This window comes from Uloborus diversus, unplaced genomic scaffold (genome assembly GCF_026930045.1).
Source record: "Uloborus diversus isolate 005 unplaced genomic scaffold, Udiv.v.3.1 scaffold_184, whole genome shotgun sequence".
Lineage (NCBI taxonomy): Eukaryota > Metazoa > Arthropoda > Arachnida > Araneae > Uloboridae > Uloborus > Uloborus diversus.
In genome coordinates, this window is record NW_026558334.1 from 102944 (window position 1) to 125937 (window position 22994).

A 22994-nucleotide genomic window follows, 5' to 3' on the forward strand; every position below is an offset into this window, starting at 1 on the left:
AAGGAGAGCCAGAGGGGACATGGATTCAGTTGTTTAAGTTTATCAAAATGAAAGATGTTAACGGGTTAAATTTTCTCACGGAAAGCAAGACAAGGGGACACCGTTTTAAGCTATCCGAAACTCAGGCTAACCTGGAAATGAGGAAAAATTACTTCTTTAGTAGGGTCGTGGGCACTCGGAACAGCTTACCGGAAGAGGCGGTAATGAGCAAGGGGGTGGATAGCTTTAAGAAGACCATTGATCTTCATTTGGGACTTATAAACTGACTAGGATCAGCTTAGCTGGGCCCAGAGCCTGTTGCTGGTAGCCACATTTGTATTGTATTGTATTTGTACAGCTTAACGGAAAAGACGAATGACGGAATGGTTCCTTCAATAGCAAAACATATCGGCGCAAGTTTACATTTCTTTCCATGATAGAAAGAAATTTATTAAAATGAAATCAAGTGGTAAAAAATAAAGCTACAGGAAAACGCATATCTTTAACGCTACAAACACTGAATATGGAAGCCGAAGTAACCGGTTACTTACCTCAGCGTTCTATGATCAACCGGTTACCATTCTAAGCTGTTGAGTGGTTGAATGGAGCACGTGATCATTAGCTGTCATGTGATTAACTAACCGGACGCTACCGATCGTGCTCGTCGAACGTAAACAAAGGTACACTTCTTCTGCTCCATATGTGTCGCGAAGAGGAGAAGCCTTTTACAAAGATCTCTTTTCTTTTTTACTACTCCAATTACTTAATGTAGTGTAATGTGTTTTGTTTGGTTCATGCATGTTTGGTCATGTTTTTGCCCACTTGATTTCATTTTAATAAATTTCTTTCTATCATGTAAAGAAATGTAAACTTTGGTTCAAAAACCAGTTCGAGTGTTTAAGAACATTATTTGTGCTTTTTTAGCTGCCAAAGGTGAAACTGGTGCGATTTTTAAAGGTACAATTTTATAATTATTCCAACCCCCCCAAGTTGGAAATTTATTTCATGTTCTACATCTATTGTGTCTACGAAGGTAGAATTATAAGAACTCTTTTCAAAAATGACTTGGGATTTCTGTCTGTTTCTCGTCACTTAGAACAAAAGAAGCGGCGCCATTTTAAACAAAAGACTGGCTCCGTCGGTATCTTATTCTGTCTTTGAATATTTCTCATTTCATTTTCATAAAACAATGAAATCATTTAGCTTTTTAGTTCGAAACTAGAAGTTAAACAGCATTTATTGGTATTCGTATTAGAGATGCACCAAACGCCGTATTTTGCCAAATATCGAATATTTAGTAATATACTACAGTTTATCATCGCTTAACTTTCATTACAATGATTATTTTTTTGAATTGTTTTTAAACAATAATTGATATTTCATATGGTGTAAAACTTTAAGTGAGTTTAATGTGTCATAATATTTGAGAAAATGTTAAAAGCAACAGAATTTAAATTTAGTGTTTGAGTGGATGGAATTTAATCTACATTGATCATAATTTTTGTACTTTGGTACTTTTCTATAACTTTCTTCTGTTGCGCGGGAAAGTATGTGTTTGTTTATTGTCGAATAGTTGTAACTGTTTGGTTTCGGAATTTGGTTTGTATTAAACCAAACCTAATATTCGGTGACACTGTTTTCGGTCATACTCTTAATTTTTCATTATTTTATACCAGGATATAAAATGGACCAGTAAAAGTGTTTAGAGCTGTAAAATTTTGTAATGGACCAGTGACCAGATGATGTTTGTACCGTGCTGCAAAATTCAGTCATGTAATTTTAGTTGCAATATTGTGTTCCTCCCTCAGTTTGGGCTCCTGTAGTAGCCACAAAGGTGATTAGCTGTTCAAAATTTCTTCTTTTTTATTTTGCAGCATTGTAAGCTCTGCTCAGGGTTCGTACGGGTCATGTAAATCCTGGATAGTCATAGGGAAAAAACAAATTTCAGATATGGAAAATCGATATTTTCGATCAAAGTCGTGACAACTTATTTAAAGTACGGATGCCCCGATAAGTAAATGTGCTGATTAATCGGCGAGTCACAATTATTATTTTTGATTCTGCCGATTTCTCGATCATATGTTTTCTCTTATTTTGACTTTAGAAATAGTCGTAAGTTCATTGCTAAGAGTCTATTAATTTTTCTCCAAAGAGAAGTTATTTTCTCGAGTAATTTTAAAATTTCATTCCAGTTTTTGATCCGACTATCACACTATTGTTCATAAAATTACATTATGCAAGCTAAACATGAAAATATTAAGGGTAGTCTGTGGTCAGCAGGCTAATTTAGGAGCATTTATAATTTATAGCAAAACCTGTAAAGTTGGCCACCCTTGTAAGTTGACCACCTGTCTATGTTGACCGCTTTTGTCGGGAACGGAATTTGTCCTATCTCATATAATGAAGGAAAACCTCTGTAGCTTGACCACCTCTCTATCTTGACCACCTGTCTATGTCAGGGGTCTGTCCAGGATTTTTCACAAGGTCCGTTTTTTGTGAAAAATCAAATAATTTTGTGAAAAATCAAATACTTTTGTGAAAAATCAAATAATTTTGCAAAAAAAAAAAATTTTTTTTTTGCAAAAACGAAAGTTTAGACTCTTGAGATGGTGGAAACTGCATCATTGACACTTAAAGTTGAGTGTTTTCCCTCTTTTCTGTTGAGAATATCATTCTTTAGTGCTTTTCTAGTATTGGGGGGGGGGGGGAGAGGCATCGCTCACTGGGAGATGGGCACGCCTCAATTATCAATATTTATCTACCATTCTACATCATGTTAAATTATACTAGAAATGTTATTTGTATAGTAATTAAAACAACTGTAAGAAAAAAAAATTCAGTCTGGGGGTTCAGCATTTAAATTTTTAACCCAAGACACTGTTTAAGAGCACAGAATTTCGTTTAAAACTTACAAATTCCGTGATTTTTACAAAAAAAAAAAAAATATATTTTATTTGTTTATTTCTTAACTAAGCGTACTAAACATCAAAAATGCGAAAAATCAGATTCCCATAGCAGATGCAAAGAAATTGCAATCCTCAAACTGAAGGCATCAAAAGTATAAAAACGGCTTGTAGAATAAATATTTTGGATAAAATTATTTTAGAATTGCATTTTAGAGCCCTATGATAAACATATCATTAATATCTGGACACAGTTGAAGCAAAAATAATAATAATAATAAATAAATAAAATAAAAAATAAACGATCGATTCAGCATTTTAATTATTGACTCATAAAAGAAAATGGAATTCCGCTTTAAAAACCTGAAATAAGCTTTCTTACAAAAATAAAGAATCCTTTTCCTTTATTTGCATCCTAATAAAGCGAAGTTAGCTTGAAAAAAGAATGAAATATGATTCTCATATCGGATGTAAAAAGATTTCGTTTTTCAAAATGTAGGCATCTATAGAAAAAAAACGGTAAATAAAAGAGTTTATTTTAAGTTAATTATCCTTTTTAGCATCGAAAAATCAAACCCATATAACTTTCTCCCAAAATAACAGTTTAACATCGCACCGCCAGATGCTAAGTGGCGATAAACAGTTAAACATCGCACCGCTTTGAATTTGGTAACCCTATCTGAAGCGATCACACCCCCCCCCCCCTACTACCCTTTGCAGTTCTAAGTTCATTTCGCTGTATATTATTGATTATTAAATCATGAGTGGGGAGAAAAATGCTTACTACGCCTATTCAGAGAATGTTGACGCTTTTTCAAAGAAGTTTACAACAACACCGCTGCATAAAACAAACAAGCAAAATTATAAACCAAACGGACTTTCAGCTGTTAATTTCTTTCAAAGAAACCAACAACAGGCATTATATTTATTTGGCCGTAGTAATTATTTATGGCTTGCCCCCAAGGAGCATCACAAGAGTGCCGATTATTTTTTTCTTTTGCGAAATTAGCTGATTTTGTATAAGTTGATTCCTCTAATTTAACTTTAAAAAAGTTTCCAACCATTATCGTTTTTATACAGGAAATATGCTGTATTATTTTAATCTGAGATTTGCTCTTTCAATAAACAATTTGTGAAAGATCCGTTTTTGTTTATCAGAATTTTGTGAAGGGTCCGTTTTGGTTGATCGGGATTTTGTGAAAGGTCCGTTTTGGTTGATCGGATTTTTGTGAAAGGTCCGTTTTGGTTGATTGGATTTTTGTGAAAGGTCCGTTTTGGTTGATTGGATTTTTGTGAAAGGTCCGTTTTGGTTGATCGGATTTTTGTGAAGGGTCCGTTAACGGACCCAAATTTGCTCTGGCCAGACCCCTGTATGTTGACCACTAATGTAACGCAAATTTGGTTTGGAGTATTGTAAAAAACCTTTGTAAGTTGACCACTTGGTTTATTTTTTTAAACTTTCTTCAGAAAATTATTTTATTTTATTATTTATTTATTTATTGTTATTTTTATTATTATTATTTGATAGCTTTCCAAGAATGTTTTTAATGCTTTGATGACAGACTAGCATTTTACTAACTAAACCAGCAGAATAAAGCTTATGCTGCTCTTTATTCTCCGAACTTGTGTCAGTTGCAACATGTTGTGGCAACACAGGAGTTGTGCAAAAAGAGCTGGTCGGGATCTATATATTTTGGGCCCCCACCCCTGCAACAAAATATGTAGCCCCCCCCTAGTGGCCAGCAGTGTCTATTTGTAAAGTGCACAAGTCTTAGTGCTAGTTTTTTTCCAATTTTTCTTCACTTTCTAGGGCCGTTAGCCCCTTTAAGGACATCGCACTGGGGGTACGCAGATCTGGGCCTGCTAATGAGTAAAGTTACATGTTTCTGGTGCAAGGGATTAAGAGATTTTAATTTTGCCTTTATGAACTGGGAGAGTCGAGCTTGTTACTCTTTGTGCTACACATTAAAGGCTTCAAAAAGAAAGTTAGTTGAACTTGCGATTAATAAAAAGTATGAAATATTAAAACTAATTGAAAATGGAGAAAGCCAGAGAAAATTAGTTGGCGTATGTGGAATTTCTAAATCTAGTGTCTAATATAGTTAAAAACAAGGAAAAAAATAAAATTATTTGAATAGTATTTTTAATTATTGTTTCACTTTCAATAATGTTAAACACTGAAAGTGAGTTGAACAGAAAGCGTAAGGGTGAATTCCTCAAAAAATGAATACATGGTGCAAGAAATGACAAAAAAAAATTACTGCCCTTTATAAGTTGACCGCCAAAGTGCTGCACCGCGAGTGGTCAACTTACACAGGTTTCACAGTATTTTTTAATTATTAGTAGCCATTTAATGCAATGAAAATTAAAAAGTTATCGACAAGCACTAATGGTTAAGGAGAAAAGTATCAACACATAAAAGAAGTTGTTGTTGCAACGTTGTATACATAGTTAAAATATTCAAAATTATAGAAAATTAAAGAAAACATAAAATTTAAAAAAAAAATTAATAACATTACTTCAGCCATCAGTCTTCTTTTTTATGTATGTTAATATTTTTTTTATAATGAATTCAAAAATAATTAATTTTCTGTTGAATCAAAAATAAAAGTAGATTGTGAAATGTATAATGTAATCATATGTATGCAGTTCTGTGCAGATTAATTGGGACAAGCTCAAAAGTTTTCACAAATCTCGTTCAACTGGTATTGGTCAACATACCGGGGTTGGTTTTTGGACTGTCCGAAACTGGTTTAGGACTGGATCGGTGGTTTTTAATATAATCAATTCGTATTTACTGCAATATTCACAATGCATAAATATAGATATTAATGAGGTTTAATTAATGAGTATTTGATAATATTTTTCTCCAAAATCTTAATTTAAAAAATATTTTACTTAAAAAAATTGCCAATAACTATTACATAAAAACTTCCTTATGTAACAGTTGGTTACGTATGATAAAGGGAAATTCACAACGCTACTAAGACAACTAATTTTAGTTCCATTTGTAACAAAGGAATGTTGTTAAAATGTGCAATATTTAGGTGCAAAAAAAAAGCTTAATTTTTAAAAAAGTTTTTGCAAATAATATTTGCATGATATTTTAACAAAATTTTTTTTTTCAAATCATGGATCAAAGAACAAGAAGTTGATGACTATACACTTACATAATAAAACTTGTGCTATTCTGTTTTTAGTTCATATTGTTAATATAATACGTTCTGTAACGAGTAAAAAATTGTAATTTATTGCATTTAAGTCATTTTTTTTTAATTTTTATTTTGAACACTTTATTTTGCACACATGCACAAATGTCAAAAAATTTGATTTATGGGGAAAAAACCCTCCTGTATACAAATTGAAATTTTTAATGCAGAATTTAATTTTTACGTAACTAGATTAAAATCAGCTGCATAAATAAGTTACATATATATTCATACTTGAATTGGTCACGCTGAATAAATATTAAATACATGAAATACACCGCCAGCTCAGTCAATTCCAGCCGAGGACAGCAATTTCGTGCTTATTTGCACTCATCAGCCCGGCATAGGAGTGACTGAGCTGGAGGTGGAAAACCTCTTAAGGAAGCCAAGAGTGCCAAACTAATATAGAAGTAGCTAATATAGAATTAGCACTGACCAGACGAGTGACCGAAACAATGGTTCGGTTACGAAACTGTTGTCCTCGGCTGGAATCGACTGAGCTGTCGGTGTATTTCATGTATTTCTGCCTTAGCCCTGGCTATAGGGCGGTAACTTACTAAATATTAAATAGTCAAAAAAATTTTTTTGTTCTGTTTTTGCTATTTTCTCACAAAACGTAGTTTCTCAAAAAATAGTTTTAGGCACAAGGGTTTTGATTCGCCATTGCGTTCGAGAATTGATGCTACTCTATTTCCCCCTATGTATTTGAATTTTTCAACTGTGCAATGACATATTTTTAAATGTGGGGGTAATGTCGCGACCCCCTGGGAGGTGGCCGCCCACAGGTTGCGAACCCCTGGACTAACAGAAATTAACAAGGCTTTATTTTTAAGGGGGATAATGCAACTGTTACTTGAAATCCAGCACTTCTCAATGCTCTCTATTTTTTCTACTCTTATTCTATTTTCTCTTTCTAGCTTTATTCTGAACTAACTTTGGTAATTTAGTTAGGTTTTTATGAATGAATTAATTTGTTTTTCAACCTCTGCTCTTTTTAGCTTTTACTTCGTTTTAATTTCTGTAATCTTCATTCCTTTGTTCTTTATTTTATCTCGCCTCCATCTTTGCCCTTCTCCAGCAGTCAATGCCATTTGCGCAATTTGTTTACGATTTAAATCTCGGACTCCCCGATATGAAACTTTTGTGTGCTGTTGAGTTAAAATGTTCGATTTGGGAGGAATTTATTTTTTTGAAATGTTTGCGAATAGGATAATGTATATTGTTTAAAATCTGTTTGAATACATAACCTATGCTCTATCTTTTGATTCTAATTACAGGAACTGCAATTGCAGGCACTGGGAAGTAAAAACAAAAGAAGATATTTAATTAAGTCTTGGAAAGACGGAAGAAATAAAATTAAGGAAAGATGAACTCCGTAAGTGAAACTACTTTTGTTTGAATTTTTTCTTTTAAAAGCAGAACTGACGCCAAGGTAAGCCAATGTTTTGGAATGCCTGCACCTCAGAAGGACGTGAGTCACGTTATGGTCCTTTAACGGGAGAGAGGAAAAACTTTTTCTGGCTCATACAAAGGATGGGGCGTGCGCTCTTTTAAAATTGGTAAAAAAATGAAAAGGAGTTTTTTGAAAAGAATGACATTCACGTGGCTCGATATCAAATAGGCTTCCACATACAATGCACTAATGAGCGCAAAGTCGCAATTTTTCGACTCAGGTCAGCCTGGCTCTGGGGTGCAGATATTATCTTGAATGGAACGTGGGCTTCTTCAGAGCAGGAAAGAAAATGGCGTTAGAAAGTATTTTGAAATGAACCCTAAGTTTTATGTGTGGAGACTCGCTGAAGTGACACTTGCTGAAAATTAAATTCCAGTTAATCAACCTTTTTTTTCCTCCCTTACATTTTCAATTTGAACACAAACTCTTTGATTTCTTTTCTACGTCACATTCCACAGTTTTGTATGCAAACCAGGGATCACCAATATGTATCGGTTGATGACCATGATACAGTTGGTTCTCTGTTTAACGGCGCTCTATTTAACGACTTTCTCTATTTAACGACGGCTTTTCACGGTCCCGAATGGCCCACTGTAGTGTTAAAAGCATTCTATTTAAGGACGCTTTCTACTTAAGGACAATTTTTTGTGGTCCCTTGAAAGTCGTTAAACAGAGAGCCAACTATATTTAATAGGATGATATGTATCCAATATTTATTTTGAAAATATCACGATATCTAATGTTTACGATAGTTGTTTTAGAAATATTTCTAAAAATTATGCTAGTGAAAATTCGATTTTACGATTCTCGAGGGACTGGGTTAAAAAAACCTAAAATACGGGAAATAAATGGCAGCAAATCTGTCGATGGGATTTGATGAAAAATCTTTAAATGCAGAAAAAACGTAAATTCGGAGGACGTAAAATCGGGCTTTCGATTGTATCGAAGTGATTCATTCATCAATAAAAATAGGAAAAAATGTAGAATGTATTTAGAATATGGTTTATTATATCATGTAATATTATGTAATACTTTCAAGGCCGCATTAAGGGGCGGGTTTCTAGGGTTTGAACCTCCTCTGAATTTTTTCTAAATTGTTTTTAAAATTTCTTTTCACCACATTTTTTGTTGAATGTTTAAATTATCAGTTTTTGAAGAATGGTGCAGCTCTCAAATCCTGCTTTATCTGCTGTATTTATTTTTACTGTAGCTACTAAGAATATCATTTCTTTCAAAGCAATACAGTGTTTTCCTCCAGATTTTGAATGCATAAAACACACAAGAACATCCAAATTTTTTGAATTTGAAAGTCTCAAACTCTAATATAACATATTTTAAGGGTGTCAAAAAATATTAAGTTAAGGGGTGTGTATATTCGAATGTGTTGCATCTGTTCTTTTGAGTTAGAAAAAGACATAAAATATGTAGCAGGGGTAATGTTGTGTACCCATCACATTTTTTACCTTCTAAATTTAATAGCTACATCATCTTTTGCATTCACATCTTTTACGTACGTAAAGTGGCACTCCCTCATTTAAATAAAGTATTGTAACAAAAATCATCAAAATACAGTAGGCGCCGCTTAATGTGAACACTTTGGGAGAAATATAATTCGATAACAATAACCGAAAAGAATCCAGGAGACACAAAATAATGATTTTTTTCCAATTACGATGTATTTATTTCGGCAACCTCAAATTCAAATCCCAATGAATCAACTGAACGCAGTTTCAAATTACAAATTATTAAATTAACAGAATGAAAATATCTGAATTATAAAAGTTAAAGCTAAATTATGCAATTTTTCATCACATACTAATAGGTGAAGTAAAACATGACCGTTTTAACTGACATTCGTAAACCAGTTTCAAAGCACGTTCAGCTTTTCTATCTTTTCCAGCGTGGTTTTGTTTGTTGTTTAAATTTTAATTTAACTTTGCTTTGTTTTCAATCTCGACACAATTCTTTAATAGTTTACGAAGTAATGGCAACAATAGAGGTCCTACATCAATGCCATGTCTAGCGACTGAATTTTTTTGGGTGCAAAAGAAAGTTTTCTTAGGGGGAGTTTGTGGTCACTGGGGGCGAACTTTCTGCAGCTTCATTCCCAGAAAAATTTTGATTGAAAACCACAAAATGCTACACAGAATGTGAGTCTCGTCAGGGTTTGCCTATGTATTTCTGTTAATTGAGGAACAAAAACGGGGAAAAGATTGAAAGTTTATGAAAAAGTGATAACAATAAACGAAGACGCCGATTACAATATACGAGTTTTAAAACGTGTGTTAACGTACAAGTGTTCCGGGACTTCGTGATCCTGATAACATTAAGCGAATGATAACATAAACCGTGATCACATTAAATGGCGCCTACTGTATATGAACAAAATTAAATTTTATTGATCAGTAGCTGACCTAGCAAACGTTGTTCGGCCATATAAATATTTTACAGTGAAGAATTTGTTAATTAAAAAATAACGAATGCGCTGTAAGTTTGCGGGGATGAGATCTTTGACACAAAGAGGAATAGAGCGCTGTAGACGATGATCACCGATTAAAAAAAAACACCACCCACTCATTTTCTCAATACAGTAATACACAGGCACACACAAATAGACAAAATTTTTGTATCGTTCATCATTTGGAAAGCACTGCTTTGTGATACAAAACAAATGCAGGATAAAATGTCAAAATGACGCGATGCTCCGGCAAAACATCGGAAACTATCGATGATTTAAAAAAATTTGTTGCCATCTTCTGTTTGCGTACAAATAAAATGTTTGTAAGAAATTTAAACGAGGCCTTTACAATGAATTTTAACCATGGTTTTCAAAAAACAGTTCTGGAAAGGGACATTTCAAACCAATCTTTCCCATTAAGAAAAATATGCAACACTCAAAATTATGATTGAAAGCTAGTTAGTTATAAGAGAGAAATTCTCGATTTGACTTGAGCGCACTTTTCTTCGTTTGTGAAATCTTTTTCTTCGAATAATTGAAAACTGCAGGTATACTTAAATTGTTCTTTCCGACCCAGAAAAGTTATTTTCTCCTTTTGAGTGCATCATGAAAAGTGCTTATATTTTTATAAAAATTCCGTTATTCTTACATGATACTTGAAAGCAAACTTTTTCCTGTAATATTATTCACAGTATGTCTGCCTGACTGTTTAATAGTCTTATCAGGCTGGAAATATTTAAACGGAGAAAGCGAAGAGAAATGAATTCACCGAAAGTTTTTCACGATAATTATGATCATACGAGCTATTCTACTTTACAAAAAGCGAAATGTGAGGTGATGCTTAGGGGAGGCAAATAGTTAAAAACAACCCAAAACTTGAGACTTTAATTCAATCTTTTTTTTCTTGCCGTGTCGAGACATTTGTATAGAGTATTAGATATAGTTTGTATATTGTGTCTTGCAGATGTGGGATTTAAAAAGTAAGAAAAATTATTTAAAATATAAAAAAGAAAATAAGTAAATATAATAAAGTGCAACAGTCAAATAATGGTTTCGCTTTTAAAAAAAAAAGCCAAATATCTGCTTTTGAATTTTTCACCCTCAGTTGAGTGTGGTTGAAATTAGCCGAAAAAAGGCAGATAACAACCAAGCCTGGCAACCCTGAGCAAGTTTAAAATTTGATAGGGACACTCATTTTCATCGCAAGGGTTGCAAATCGTCTGTGCTATGCTAGTTTCTTTCAGGGCTTAACCTAAGCAAAGTCTGCATTATGAAATGATATTTTTAATTTGCATTTTTACAGAAAAAACACCTATGTAGATGAATGAGAATAACTACAAATAAATCCGAAATTGCTGTATATATATTGTTAAGAGTTCGTGCAGCTTCAAACTTTCTTGAAATGACGACACAGTTCTTGAGAAAACGCAGGAGATTTATTTACAACTATGTACAAGAAATATCGTTAACAACTGCTAAATTAACCATAGCAATTAGGCAAATATCGATTGACACCACTCAACGGTCGAACACGTATTTACATCAAAATACGCAAAAATACAGCTGAAGGGCTTCACAAGCAAAAACTAAAACGAGACTGACTTCGAACTTTGCCGAAGGGCTATTTATAAAACCCCGAAGAGAGCTCTCGAATATTCCGGAAAATCGCAGACCGATCTACGACCATCTCATATTTTCTTTTTATTCCATTCACAAATTTTATCATTCCGAAGTGAGGGGGCCGTATACTTCGGCCGAATGTTATGGGGTGGTATGTACATCACAAAAAGCTATTTACGGGTTACGTTACTAAGATAATTTTAGATAAAAATAATGAAATAAAAGCCAAATTTAGCTAGATTACAACACATTAATCACAAAAATAATTACTATTTACAGAATTTGTTACAATATGTATATACACAACCACCCACAAGAACTGCTTGTTTAAATAAAAACTATTATGAGATTTAAAATAAGAATGAATCTCTAAATTATTTAAAGGTATTAAAAAAAATTCTGTAATCAATTTATCCTTTAATGTTCATTATTAATACTTTATTCTTGTTATTCGATGCACCATAACTTATTACAGATCCTCTTGCCCTATTAGAAGCCCCTGGTCCTCTGACATAATCCATTCCATTCTAAAAAAAAATTTTACTGTCAAAGATAATGACTAAAAACCCGTACATTTTTAAATGCCGAAGCATTTCAGTTTCTTTGGAGTGAAAACCTACTAAAAATATTTGATTCTGAGTAAATACTGTAGCAACGATATCAATAATGTATAAAATCAGTTCATTGTATTGGCAATTTGTTTTGGAAGAAAAGAAAGTTTTGATATTTTTCCGAGTTTTGATATTTTTTTTTGTTTTTATCCGAGTGCAATGTACAACATTTTCTTCTTATTTTCTGACAATTTTTAAATGTTCCACTGGATTTTTTTTTTGCTTTTTTTGTTTTTTTCGTTAGACAGATGGATTATGAGAGCGTGGTTGCTGGGCGAGTTTGGCGATAAACAATAGGAGTTGCGGAACTATTTTTACATTTGAAAGATATTATTTGATGTCTTTTTTGTTTATTTGGCGAAATATTTTAAATTGAAATAAAAACCACTTCACTGGCTAAATAGAGTTTTAAAACGACTATAAATCTAACTTAATGATTTGATGAAAAGTTTTAAATTCCAAACAAACTTTAATAGGTTTTTTTTTTTGAAAAGGTGTGTACGCATTTTATACAAAGAAAAATGATCGTTTTACATCAGAGGGGGAGGGAGCGTCAATTTTTTTTTTACTCAACGAACTTCCATTACATTTTCAGCACGGGCATCGCTGTGCAGGTACTGCTAGTAATGTATAAAGTCAGTAATTTCCCATTCTAAGACTGACAGTGAGGTATTTTGTGAACCAGCACGTGATTCGCTACCCACCATCAAGATACACATTTGGTTGAATTCTTTTTTAGCGACAATTTTCCTCGTTTATTAGTAACAACTTCATTTTTACGGTACAAGGATCGACAGATACCCAGGGGCGCAACCAGAAAATATTTTTAGGGGAGGGGGGGGGCACAATTTTTTTTTCACAGCACTCTATCAGCACTCTCTCTCTCTTTACATCAATACATATTTATTATTATTATTATATATGTGTACAAGTTATTATTATTTGCAAGGTTCAGTCGTTAGTCAGGCAGACAAAGTTACTGATCTGGGGGTCTTAATAAGTCAGGATTTAAAGTTTAGCCAACAGTGCAGCTTTGCTAGTAACAAAGCCAATAATGAGATGCTTGGGTTTATCAATAGATCTATTTCAAATGAATCTAAAGAAGTTCTTCTGCCGTTATATAGAAGTTTGGTGAGACCTCATTTGGAGTAGGCTGTTCAGTTTTGGTCTCCTTATCTTAACAAAGATATGAATGTATTGGAAAGGGCTCAAAGGGGGGCTACAAGGCTAATAAATGGACTTTCTCATTTGGACTACGATTCCAGGCTCAGAAGGCTTAAAATGTACAGTCTTGAGCAAAGAAGAGATCGCGGGGACGTGATTCAGTTGTTTAAATTTACTAAAATGGAAGATGTTACGGGGCCGAAGTTCAGCACTGAAAACAGCACGAGGGGTCATTGTTTTAAGCTATTTAAATCTCAGGTTAACATCTACGTTAGGAAAAATGATCATTTTAGCAGGGTAGTGGAACCTCGGAACAGATTACCGGAAGAGGTGGTCATGAGCAAGGGAGTAGATAGTTTTAAGAGGGCCATTGATCTTCACTGGGGATTGTAAACTGACTAGGACCAGTCTAGCTGGGCCGAGAGCCTGTTGCTGGTCGTCACTTTTGTATTTGTATTAATATTATTTAGTAAAATTCCTTAAAATTGTGTAAGTTTTGCAATTTATTCAAGAACTGTTGCAAAAACATGAATTGTTCTTATGCCAGAATTGAAATCACGTTAAGAATAAACTTTAAAGTACTTGAAACAACAGTACGGCGGTAAGATGTTCAAATTAATAAATGGAAATCAATACTTGTTATTACTTCATTTATTATATTAATGAAATAAATCAAAATGCATACGAATTTTTATCACCAAAAGCTCTAAACTATTCACATTTTTAAGATCATTCTAGGAAAGAAAAAAAAGGAACACATTTAAATGGCATGAAATCACTTAAAAATACAACAAAATAGTCAAAAAAATCACTTGCACTTGATGAGTCCTATATACCCACATTGCATATGTACACTTATAAAATTGTCTTATTGTCTACAATCCCTGCTTACTTCAGAACCACTTCGTTTTCTCAAAGCGCGTCCATCTTCGTCCGAATAAAAAAAAAAGATTATTTTTGATAAATGTTCAAATTTGCGTTCTGGGGGGGGGGAGGGCACAGGCCCTGTGCTCCCCCCCTGGTTGTGCCCCTGCAGATGCCTACCATAATTGGCTATACAAGAAGACAGATTTCGTGCAGAACACGTAGAAGTTTTTGTGGGCTCCATTTGCGACTGCTTCTGTATGTACATTTAAACTATGATTTTTGTATATATTTATCCAAGAATCACACTTATTTTTACCGTATCAACTAGTTACTCACGCAGAACATTAATGCGATTTCCGTAGCATAATATTCCACATAATGTGAATTCCATAAAGTTGACCAGAGCAAAACCAACGCTGTTTGATACAAACAATGTAACTACTTCTTGACGGGAATTTAAACATGAAAAACAAATCTTTTTTCCCCAGGATTCCCCAAGAAAAAAAAATTTCCCCAAAGAATTCCCCTCAAAAGACCCATTTCCCCAGAGAGCACCAGATTTCCCCAAAATGGGGAAAATTCCCCCAATCTGGCAACACTGACGCATCCTCCGCCCAAGAAAGGGCAACTCTCTATTACCGCGAAAGGAACCGTCCTTTTCCGACTACCTCTTCGACTAGGGTTTGATTTGTGAGCCTCGTTGTCTGTCCTAAGAGCTCTCTTTTTTCCAGGGAGATGGCTGTGGAGCGAATCGCGAGCTGCCGTCAACGTCGAAACGGCAATCCGAAGATTCGGAGGAAGAACCTCCCAGGTAAATATCTGCCGATGAATCCTCAGAAAGTATCGGGTGAGTGCAAAAGTTCGTGCGGAGTTTGTGAACGAAAGTCATACAGTGATTAGGCAAGTAAAACTCTTTATTCAATCGATGATATATTCTCCATCGTTGTCTATAATCTTCTTCCAACGTTCTGGCAGCATACGGATGCCTCGATCATAAAAACTGCGTGGTTTAGATTGGAGGAACGAAGACACGACGTTTTGTAAGGCATTCAAAGAGTCAAGTTTTTTTCCATTTAAATGATTTTGCAATGACCGGAATAAGTGATAATCCGATGGTGCGATATCAGGAGAATACGGTGGATGAGTTAGGACATCCCATTTCAGGCTGTTCAGTTTGCGTAGCGTCTGTCTTGAAACGTGTGGTCTAGCGTTATCTTGTTGAAAGACTACGCCTTTGCGATTTGACAAACTCGGACGTTTCTGTTTGATTTCTGGGTTCAGATTAGTTAATTGACGACAGTACTTGTCCGAATCAATCGTTTGGCCGGCGGGGAGAAACTCAAAATAAATTATACTCTTGCAATCCCACCAAACACAGAGCATCAACTTCATCGGGTGCAAACTGGCCTTTGCCATTGCGTCACCATGTTCACCTGCCTGTTTCCATGTGCGTTTTCGCTGAACGTTGTTGTACAGGTCCCATTTTTCATCGCCCGTCACTAATCGATCCAAAAACGACTCATTTGAGCCGCCCGAGTAAAGATACGGCAGCAGAAATTCGGTGGATTTTGTTGCTCTAGGTCAACAAATAGGGCACCCATACATCCAGCTTTAAATCAAATCTGATTTTTTTTAAATGCCGAAAAGCGGTTTATCCGTCAACGTTAAGTGCTGTAGCAACTTCCTCTGTTGAAATTCGCGGAGTATTCTGAACTACAGAACGCAAAACGTCGTCATCGATGTCGGAAGGTCGACCTGAGCGTGGCTCTTCTATCAGCTTAAAATCTCCGCAACGAAATTTTGCGAACCATTTTTCCACAGTTCGTTTAGCTGGTGCTTGATCTTGATAAACGTCTGGAATGTTTTTTACGGCTGCTGCAACGTTCATTCCCTTCCGAAACTCGTAAAGAATGACATGCCGTAAATGCACTTTATCAACACTCATTTTAAAAGTAATCTTTCTCGAAGCAGTTTGTACCTGCACAAATTATTTCGATTGGCATGAAAGCTGCACATGTCCCCTTTCCAACGATCTGACTTACGTAGGTAGTGGTATTAATGACAACACGTTACGCCCGTTCTAACGCCATCTATTGCGACTCCGCACGAACTTTTGCACTCACCCAATAGTTTTTAATATTTCGATATTTAACAGCATTTCTGAACTGTTTTCTTCTTATTTTAATCTGCATTACTATTTATTACAGTAACTTAAGTTTCATAAACAATCGGCCAATATCGCTTTTTAGCGATCCAGAAAACCTGGAAATTCAGATATCTCCAGGATAGCGATGGTCCCAAACTTCCCGGATAATTGGTTCTCTACTGCATATCCGATATTTATTTTGAAAATATAATGATATTTTGACATTTTCTATATTTTTCCAAATACAACATTTTCAATAAAAAAAGTACGTAAATCATATTAATATTGTTCATTTTTCTTAAAAATAACCAAAAAGTTATGTCCTATATTTTATGATGTATTTATACATCATTAATATAGCAAAGTAATATAATATTCCTTTTTTACTTGTATTTTATATTCATAAAATTATTAGTAATGTAATAATTTTAATTCATAGTAAAATTGCCTAATTAAATATTGAACATTGCTCAGAAAAAAAGAAAATGTCTAATCAATGTGCACCGACTTATGCATATTATTATTTCTGAATCATATACAGCTGTAAAAGTAGCTAATAGAAGATGTTAAATGAACTCCATTAAAATGGATGGAAATGTAAAATGAAATAGTAGACATAAATAATGAAAGAAACCTTAATTTTAAGTCTACATATTGTAATAATAATATGAGAAACTAACAAGTGATTTGACCATGCATTTACTATTTTGAAGACTTGAGTTTGTTTTGGTTGAAAATATCGGATATATATCAAAATATCCGATAGATATCAAACTGTCGGATATTTTCAAAAAATATATTTTCAAACCCTGATCTTAGTCAAGTCCCACACATTGGGATTTTAAATTTCATTTTTATTTATTGATTTTATTAAATTTATTTATTGATTGATTTTGAAGTTATTTATTTATTTTTTTTTATCTGTTTATATTTTATTTCATTGATTTATTTAGGCTGTGTGTGTATGTTATTGACATAGCTCATAACTTTTCTAATAAAATAATGATAATAATAAAGTAATTAAAAATAGATACTCAAGAAAACAATCTGTTTTAAAAAAATAAATTAAATTAAAACGATAGCTAAAAATGAAAAAAGGAAAGAGCATTGAGATTTTTTTTGGGGGGGGGGGATTTGTGCCATTAAACTTCGGGGAGAGGGGCACCCTTGTGAAAGTAACTAGTTCAATGTTGTTCTTTTTTCCTGCTTGAATTTTAAGGAATTATTAGCGCTATTGTTTGTAGAAACGCATCAGTATTTCTGTGTTCTAATTGAGCACACACATTTTATTTGTATTAGTCCTACTATGAAGCATAAATTTTGAGGTTGTTTGTCCCTTTAAAAAATACCCATGTATCGGTATTTTATGGTCACTAATCACAGTTCTCAAAAATCAGCATAATCTTCAATGAAGTCAACTTTATTTGCGGTTAAATAAAAACTGACAAATGTGACAGTCTTTTTAGTGTAAGGACTCCCCCCCCCTCCTCCCCTGAAACAGAGTCCTGGCTCTGATGTCACATTACTCGTTTGCGATAGCCCCCTGTGAGGGGCTGGAAATCAACCCTTCCGCTGAGCGTTTTCTTTCTTTCTTTTTTTTTCTTCAGAAATTTGTATTTAACACCAGAAAGATTGAAAATGACGGTACACCTGAAAAGACTGAAGGGGCCAGTGTGCCCTCGTCCTGATTTCCCAGTAAATTCTTGGTGAATTTCTCCCTGAATGAGTCCATAGCCCCATACATCTCCTCTGATGAATAAATAAGAGCCGAATGCATAAAAATCTCTGTGATGTCTGGGCCCAACACAGGCTGATTTTACTACCGTTTTTCGGTACCTTCAAAAAATCTTACTTTAAAATGGGTACTTTCGCAAAAATCAAGTTATAAAATCGGCAGCGTCACAAAACTAACTTTGAAAATTGGCACATTCTAGAAACAGTATTAAAAAGTTGGAAATTGCACAAAAATCTGTATTTTAAAATAGAAAATTTGTTTTTCTGTTTAAAACAGTTTACTCATAAAATGAAATGCTAAGGTGATATATATGAACAATCGTTTAGGTAACAACTTTTTCATAGTATTAAACTCATTCTTAGCTGAAAAATAAATACCTTTGTGCTGAATAGTAAAGTCAGACCTGTTATTTACAAATTTGTGCTTCTACTTACGTTGTTTGGTCTGACTTTATCATTCTTAGCTGTTTTTCGCCAAATAGCATTTACGCAGTTTTGGGGGATGATAATTTCCTGAATTGTACACAGTACAAAGCCTATTGAGCTGAGATACAATGGCATTTTCCCTACCTCTTAGCCCTCCCCCTCCCCCCCCCCCCAAAAAAAAGTTTGAAATAATAGTAAACGACTGTTGAACCTTTCTAACAACCATTTAAATTGCTTTAATTTTCTTAACAAAAAGTAGAATGTGCCTTTGAACGATCCGAAACACAATGCTAATAAAAAAAAATTTCACAAAAATAGATTATTGATACAGTACTTTCACAAGAATAGGTAGTGAGAAAAAAATCCTGGATTTGCCCCTGGATGTTGTCTCTACAGTGGCCGCCGCGTACATGAATCCCATTTGCTCCAAACAGTTTTGATTTCATAAAGCGGCCGATTCGATAAAGCTGGATTTGTTCTGTTTTTGACCATTTGATTCCTTAAACAGGGTGTCTATCCACTTGGAAAACATGGAGATGTCCGGGAATTATTTGTACTGGAAAAGTCAGGGAAATTCACTTCTGTATGTAGAAAACCTGGAATTTTTTAAAAAATTATAACCAGTTTCGAAGGATTTGTTTTCCTTTTTTAAGTTTAGTAAAATTAATTTATTCAGAAATTCATCCAACTTGAAATAACTAAAAAATATACATATAATGAGATGTATTTGATGCTTAACAATTTAATGGAGCAATTTCTTTAAAAATCTCAAAGTTTCTCCGAAAACGAAAGCTTAAAAGTTTCCCGAGAAACAAAGTCTGTTTTAAGGATGTAATTGAAATTTACATTAAACAGTGATATAAACGTAAGATGTATAAAATGTGACGTAAGCGCAGTCAACCCTTAAAAAAATAGCGAAAATAGGTTAACTAACCTTTAAAATATCACATGGAAGAATTTTGTTTGGGGCATGGAAAACCTGGAAAAGTGAGGGAAGTTTAAAAAACAATTTTTGGGTTTCCACCCTGATTAAAGCGGTTGATTCAATTAACTGGTTGTTCAACTAACCGGCGTTCTTCGTACATGCCAAAATGTAAAATGTAAGTACAGTCGGACCTCCATATATCGAAGTAGCAAATTGCCGAAAAAAAATCGATATATAGAAATAACGATATATAGAAACAATCTTATTTTATTGTACACATCTCCTAAAACACTAAAATTAAAGCTAATTTTCATGTTATGAAACCCAATTTTCTATTTTCGGATTAAATGAAAGTTAATAATTAAAACATTAACAAAAATTACATTTTTGCGCCTTCATACATTGTCATTCTTCGGCAATTAACTTGATTCGCAACATTAGGGTTGTTTCGTTTTGACAGTGTAATCGAGAGAAAAGTAAAAAAAAAATCTTAACTTGAATGATTTTTACTGAAGCCAAAAAGACTGGGAATGATAATCAACAGACAAAAGGAATAACTTGAAACAGGTTTTACAGTGTTACTGGTCACAACTTAGATTTGAAATAAACTTGAGGGAATTTAAGAACTCCAGAACAGAACAACGACCTATTTACACAGCCCTCAACCCCAGATTCCTTAGGAATTTTGCAGCAACCTTTAGTGAACATAATTTTCGTTTTTCACGAGACAAGCAGCCTGAAATTGAATCAACACCTACGAATGTCTCGAAATGTTTTCGATATATAGAGATTTTTCCGATCTATAGAAACAGTTTTTCTATGTAATGAACATAGAAATTTGCTGCGATATCGATATAAAGAAAATTTTGATGTGTGGAAGTTCGTTACATGGAGGTTCGACTGTATCTCTTTGGAAAAAAGATTCCCACCCTTTGGCGTGCGGCAGTCGCCATGATTTCGCATTTTGGATTCCATGCAACCACAGTAATAGGAAGATATAAATGAAACTAAAAGGAATAAAACAATTTTTCATGCTACAGGTAAGCAGGAGTGAGGAAACTTTTCTCTCTTCGTAATGCAAAATACATCGGGAGCCAATATGGCCCCTTTCGTCCTTCTAGGTGCAAGGTTCAATAATTGCACTTGTAGTCAGTGGCGCAGCAAAGCGAGGGGAGGGGAGGTTTGGGGTGAAAACACCCTCTCCTATTGCTTTTAACATAAATGCAAATTCTTGTGCCGTAGTTTATGCATATGAAAGGGTTGTTTTGATCAAAAAACAAAGAAAATCCTTTCAAAAGGTATTTTTGATCAAAAAACGCCTTTCAGAAACAATTTTTGATTAAAAATAAAAAACCTCCAGAAGGTATTTTTTAATCAAAAAACCCTTTCCACAAGGTATTTTTGATTTAAAAAAAAAACCCTCCAGAAGGTATTTTTGATCAAAAAATCTCCTCCAAAACTATTTCTGGCTGCGCCAATGGGCTAAGACTAAATGATTAAATAAGCAATCATATACGGTCATATTATAGAAAGTTCCTTTCCTTTCAGTTAATTATTGTTCGATTCATTGAATAACAATCTGTGCACGAGGTCGACGGGCCCCCCTCGTCCTTCTAGTGTCGAAGGTTTGAACGAAACCTTTCTGTTCTACCTCGGGGTCTCTTTTTTTTTGGAATTTTCTAATTTTCTCAACCATACAACTTAAAAATTTGCTTTTGTACCAAAAAAGAAAGTGAGAGAGCTGAATTCAATCATTTCTAAAAGCAACCATTTTCCCTTTAGGAAAAGAGTGGAAGCTTGTCACGACGCATCTGGGGAAATGAAACTCCATCGCGCCATCCGATGCAGTGACCGGTGCGCAACTCTGGCAATCTCAACGGCCGAACCGAAAGACTTTGGCATGCAAGATGAGCGAGGGCGGACCGCCTTGCATGAGGCCGTCTATTGGAGATCTGCAGAAGTTGTGAAAATGTTGCTGGCAGCTTGGTCCAGCAGCCACCTCGGAGCCACACACCCTCTTCTCGAGATACAGGACAATGAAGGGCGGACCGCCTTACATGTGGCTGTTTATCGTGTGCGCCTCGAAGTGGTCGAAATGTTGCTCGCAGCTCGCACTGACATTAATCCCAGAGACGCCAACGGACGAAAGCCCCTCATACACATACAGAACAAGAAGGGGAGGACGGCCTTGCACGAGGCGGCATGTGACTTTGGTGGAGCGGAGATGGTGGCAGTGCTGCTGGCTGCAGGGGCTAATACGCATCTTCAGGACAAGTGGGGCCAGACTGCGCTTCACGTCGCCATCAACTCACGCAAGAAGGAGATTGCAGAAGTCATCTGCGATGCCGACGATAGAAACGTTCTTCGGGATCACTGTGGACGGACAGTGTTGCATTTTGCTGCGGAACGTGGAATGCAAACTATTGTGAGAAAACTCCTGTCTTCGGGACCTCTTCGGAAAACTCTTCGTTCGGGAAAGGAATCGACTTCGAATGCGGCGGAAGGGGAAGGAATTGCTCTCTCGGCGAGCAAGGAGGACCTGGTCGACGTACGGGACAACTACGGAATGACTGCCCTACACCTGGCTGCACAACGTGGCTTCACAGAGATTGTTGAACTGCTGCTCGCAGCAGGGACAGATCCCCTTCTTCAGACTAAAGAAGGCAGAACGGCGCTCCACTTGGCTATCGATTGTTACCGGGAGGACATTGCGGAAATCTTATGTGGTGCTGAGGAGGGAAACCACCTGCAGGATCAAAACGGAAGGACCGCCTTGCATTACGCTGCGAGTGAAAAATCCAAACGTACTGTGAGAAACCTGTTGTTTAACGGCGAGCATCCTCACACGATGGATAACGGAGGAAGTTCTCCTCTGCAGTTGGCCTTCGTAGTCAACGGGGACAATAGCGTGGCTGAGATGATCATTTCTTTTATTGCCTGGAAGGACATTTCGGTGGATTGGAAGAATTGGAATGCCCGTAGAGTCGAGATCTTTAAGAAACGAATGGAAGAATGTCTTTCGGAGATCCGGCGAATGAAAGAGACGAAAGTGCTCCGTCGCAATATCACCTATTACGATGTTGCGGCGAGGCACGTGGGGAAGGTGGCCGACTATCTGGAGAGCCCGGAGTTCCGGGATGCGTTGCTGGGGGGTGGTTTTGCGCGGGACTTCCCCAATTATGCAGACTTCATCGACTTCAAAGTGAAGAAGGCTGAAAGGAGGAGAATCTTGAGGGCTCCCTGCCTGAAATGCTTTGAGACGTTGTTCGGGAGTCTCCCTCCTTTGCCGGGAACGATCCTGTACGACATATTAGCCTATTTGAGTGAACGAGATATGCAGAACGTCCTCGCAGCTTTTAACTGTGATGTGCCTGACCGGAGGGCTTTTGAAGCTAGTGGAGCTGTCCTCTCATAGCTTTGATTATGGTTTGGTTGCTTTAAATACGAAACGGAGTTATTTTCATTCTGAAACAAAATAATTGTTTTCCTTAATCCTTAA

The 22994-nt window shown here is 35.4% G+C and overlaps 1 protein-coding gene across 1 annotated transcript; it reads left to right on the top strand.

Annotated features, from left to right (window-relative positions):
• The first annotated feature begins 770 nt into the window (after window positions 1–770).
• On the top strand, window positions 771–22910 carry LOC129233143 (serine/threonine-protein phosphatase 6 regulatory ankyrin repeat subunit A-like). The gene is made up of 4 exons (XM_054867206.1): window positions 771–936; window positions 7369–7466; window positions 14996–15075; window positions 21278–22910. Exons 2-4 carry the CDS (start codon window positions 7458–7460, stop codon window positions 22908–22910), a joined length of 1722 nt encoding a protein of 573 aa, XP_054723181.1. The 5' UTR covers window positions 771–936; window positions 7369–7457.
• Window positions 22911–22994: the final 84 nt, after the last annotated feature.